The 3,943-nt window shown below is 62.9% G+C and overlaps 1 protein-coding gene across 1 annotated transcript; it reads left to right on the plus strand.

Annotated features, from left to right (window-relative positions):
* The first annotated feature begins 878 nt into the window (after positions 1 to 878).
* LOC135406406 (uncharacterized) lies at positions 879 to 3,045 on the plus strand. Its single transcript, XM_064640801.1, has 7 exons — positions 879 to 926; positions 1,092 to 1,268; positions 1,312 to 1,551; positions 1,710 to 1,811; positions 2,019 to 2,121; positions 2,394 to 2,450; positions 2,600 to 3,045. The coding sequence occupies exons 1-7, from the start codon at positions 879 to 881 to the stop codon at positions 2,704 to 2,706; spliced, it is 834 nt and encodes a 277-aa protein (XP_064496871.1). The 3' UTR covers positions 2,707 to 3,045.
* Positions 3,046 to 3,943: the final 898 nt, after the last annotated feature.

Raw genomic sequence — 3,943 nt, forward strand, 5'->3', positions numbered from 1 at the left:
GCCTGACCTGGGCTGTGCTCTGCACACAGGTTTGCAGTGCAGACTGTTAAAGCCCTGCTGCGCCAGCTGCTGGATGAGGACGTGTTGATGGCGATCGGTCGCAAGTGTGGCTGGGACATGCTCCTCAAGGCTGACACCCACCACTATGCAGTGGGTCTGCTGGCCAGGTGAGAGCCCTTTCTCCCCACTGCCCCACACCCCCACAGGTCATTTCTGCCCTGTGCACAGGCCACCCCTCACAGTGCCCGTGCTGCTGGGCCAGAGGGCCTTGGCAGCCAGGGATGGCTGAGCAGAGTGGAAAAGGCGGAGAGAGGCGGCTGCACAGGAGGAGCCACCTCCCAAAGTGCCCATGTCCTCTCCTGGGCTGGTGGTCAAAGACCAGGCCTGTGTGAGTCAGTCCCAGGAGAGCTTTGCCCACCTGGCTCAGGGTCTCTGGCACCTTTATTCCCCCTTGCAGGGAGCTATGCCGTGTCTCCTGCTCCTTCGGTCGCAGCATCGCCGTCAGCCTGCTCCCGCGGCTCAGCAGGGGAGAGCCCCTTTGGGAACTGCCTGCCCTGGCGTTCCTGGTGGAGGTGAGCCTGATGGCGAGCGCTGCCTGGCCCAGCTGCCTCCCCCTCTCTGCCCTCTCACAGCCGCAGCCGCCCGGGACGGTGCCTGCACCCTGTGCTGCTGCCTGGGCCCAGCCCCGGGCGGGTCCGGGCTCCTGCCGGCTGGGCACCCCGTCACTGCTCCCTGCCTTTCAGGTCCTGCACTGCCTGATCCCTAGACAATATGGGCCCAGCATCCTGCAGATTATTTCCAGGCACCTGCGCAGTCAGTGCCCGGAGAGGCGTCGCCTGGCGCTCCGAGGCCTGGTGGTGCTCAGCAAGGCTCCCTCAATGGTGAGCAGGGGGCAGGGGCTGAAGCTGGGCCGGCAGCGTGAGGCTGTACAAGGCAGTAGCTTGGCCTTGGCTGGCCTTTGGCAGCTGTGGCAGCTGCTCCCAGCTCTCCTCCTCCCCGTTCAGCTGCCCAACTCCTTTAGGACGCACCTTTGGCCTCTGGGCCCCGCGGCAGCAGCGTGGGGCTGCACCACAGCATTGTGTTCCACACAGGCTAAGAGCATCCAGAGCCTGAATGAAAGCCTCCTGGAGCTACTGCAGGATGCAGACACGGACGCGGTTGAGATGACTCTCACTGTGTTCATCAATGTGCTGGGCTTGAAAATCATCCAAATATCCAGCCCAATAGCCCTGAAGTTGCTTGAGGCGCTGCGGCCACTCTTTGACAACGTAAGGCTCTGTGCCCCTCATCGTGGGCACTGAGTGCTGCCAGGAAACTTGGGGCCCAGTGTCTTTTCAGGCCTGTGCCCCGGTGGGCCTGGAGAAGCCAGTGCTGAGGTCTTTTCCTCTTCCTTTGCACCAGGAGCACAGCCAGCTGCAGCAGCTCTCCATGCTCCTCTTCCGGGAGCTGATGGAAGCGACAGAGAGGAGCAAGAGCCTAAAGCCACACGTGTACCTGAGTCTGGTGCCATTCTACTTCAACTGGCACAATGAGAACCAGCGTGTGGCAGAGGTGAGGACTCATGGGCTCTGGTGTCCCCATGGCAGGAGGCTGCTGTGCCTCCTGCCCTGGCCCATGGTCACCTGCAGCCTCCTCCTGGCCTTGGTGCAGGGATGCGGGTGCTGTGCCCTGGGCTGCGGTGCCATGGCCCGCTCTCTGTTGCTGTGCAGGCCTCTCGGAGAGCACTGTTTGGTGCAGCCAGGTTCCTGAAGTGGAGGGATCTTGAGAACTTGGTGACCATGGAGCAGCCATGGAGGTTTCCCGAGTGCCTGGTAAGGACGGCCCCAAAGCCCCAGCCCCCAAAGCTCCCAGCTGGGAGCACCCAGCCCTCTGCTCCCCCCAAAGCCCGGCCCCAGCAGCTGCTGGCCAGGCCTCAGGGCTCTGTGGGCAGGGGAGCCCCGTGCTGGGGGCTGGGAGTGCCCGACCAAGGGGCAGAGCCTGAGCCCAGCCTTCCCTCCATGCCCTGGCGCTCTTTGCAGCTGGAAAAGGACAGGAGCCGAGTGGGCCAGTACGTGCGCCAGGCCCTGCCGTTCCTGGAGAGCCCAGAGGAGCCCCTGCGAAAGCTGGCCATCAAGTTTCTGGGTGAGCCACAAGGCCGGGGTCCCTCCCCACCCCGCTGCAGCTCGGCCCCAGCCCCGGCTGCTGCAGCGGCAGCAGGATGCGGCCCAGGGCATGTGGAGCCCCGAGTGGCCCCGAGCGCCTGCTGCCGCCCTGTGCCAGCCCAGCCCTGGGGCGTCCCCATGCGGGAAGGCCCCGGGCTCAGCCCTGCCAGGGCAGGAGGCCGTGTGGCCGGGCTGGCAGTGCCACTGCGGGGGACCTGTGCCTCTGGGGCCTGACAGGCTCTGTGTTCCCAGGGATCGCCGCCAGGTCCATGAAGCAGGAGCAGCCAGAGCTGCAGCTCATCTGCCAGGGTGAGCGAGAGCACCTTCCAGCGGATCCCCTTGGGCCCTGCTCCCTCCTGCCCATGGCAAGAGCTGGCTGGGATGGCCCTGGCAGGAGGGGCTCCTCACGTCCCCACACCCCTGGCCTCTCACCTTGGCTCTCTTCCTTTCTCTTCCAGCCCTTCAAGACATGACTGATGACAGCCCTGCCGTCTCAAACCTGGCCCAGGAAACGCTCCACATCATCAGAGCTGTACGGAGAACTTCATTCTTCCCATTCTGGTAGTCTCCGTTCCTGCCTCTTCCAGCCCATAGAGGCATGACAGAAGACATCAGACTCGCCATGGCAGGCCTGGCAATTCAACACTGCTACGTGCCAAGTGCTGTACAGATGGCTCCCTACTGCAGATTCCAGCAGCTCCAAGACTGGCTGTGCAGAGCATGGCAGACCCGGCCTTTTCCGCAGGGCAGTGTCTGCCTGTGCTGCTGCAGCTCTGTGGAGAACTGATGCAGGAAGCTCCATCTCCTGGGGCCACCTGAGCCTGTGGGGAAGATGCCTCTTCCCTGCAAGCACCTCCTTTGAGCTCAGCATGGGAATATTACATCCATGTTATCACATACAGAAGCCCAGGAGTTTTTTTTGGTGCCCAGTGTGCACAGGGCCTTGGAGAAGAGGGGAAAAGGGGTCCTTGTGCTCAGCAACACTTGCCCCGCTGTGCAGCGTGCCAGCAAAAGTGGGCAGAAGCCCCTTGGCCTTTGGTGGCTCTTCTGGAGCCTCAACGCTTGCAGCAGAGGGGAGGGGCAGAGGCTGGAGCTGTGGGGATCCCTGAGCACCTTGTCCTTGGATCTGGCCACAAGCCCTCCCCAGCCAGGAAGCAGCGTCTGTGTCCTGCCTGTGTGTTACTGGCTGGATTGCTCCGGGCTCCCAAGTGCCTCTGGAGCAGCTCCTCTGGAGCTCCTTCAGGGCTGCGCCGCTGCCGGGCAGGTTGGCGGGGCTGGGGGAGACCCGCAGGGGAGGGGGCACTGGGAGGCCAGGAAGGGGTGAGGTGCTGTGGAGGCCCTGATGGGACAAGGGAGAGGGAAGCCTTGAGGGAATCTGGGAGGGGGTGGGTGGCAGAAGGCTGCGAGGGGACAGACTGAGTGCAAAGCCCCCAAACCGTGGTCTGTTACTGTTTGCCTTACATCTTTAATAAGAGCATGTGACAGACTCTCCCAGTAAGGGTCTTGGTCAGGCAAGACCAGGACTGGGAAATCTTTTAAGACTGTCGTGTCCCCTGCGAGTCTCGCCCCCCCCCGCACTCGCGCCCATTTGTCAGGCAAGTCAGGAGAGTGAAAGGTTAAATCTTTTTCCTTATCTGTGAGTTCTGGGTCCTCCTCAGAGTCATCTGACCGAGAAACTGGTGCTGTGGCAGCGGCACCACGGAAGCGAAGTCCACGCAAATGGGGCGTGGAGGAGGAGGCCTTTGTTTCTGGCCACGCTGCGGGCTGTGCGTTAGGTGGCCGCAGTGATGCTGGCAATGAAG

Source organism: Pseudopipra pipra, chromosome W (assembly GCF_036250125.1).
Source record: "Pseudopipra pipra isolate bDixPip1 chromosome W, bDixPip1.hap1, whole genome shotgun sequence".
NCBI classification, from domain to species: domain Eukaryota; kingdom Metazoa; phylum Chordata; class Aves; order Passeriformes; family Pipridae; genus Pseudopipra; species Pseudopipra pipra.

Coding starts and splice junctions, on each gene's coding strand:
- LOC135406406 (XM_064640801.1), top strand. CDS start 879: ATGGTGAGCAGGGGGCAGGGGCTGAAGCTGGGCCGGCAGCGTGAGGCT. Junction 1,269..1,311: donor TGCGGCCACTCTTTGACAAC/GTAAGGCTCTGT, acceptor GAGTGCTGCCAG/GAAACTTGGGGCCCAGTGTC. Junction 1,812..2,018: donor GGAGGTTTCCCGAGTGCCTG/GTAAGGACGGCC, acceptor CGCTCTTTGCAG/CTGGAAAAGGACAGGAGCCG.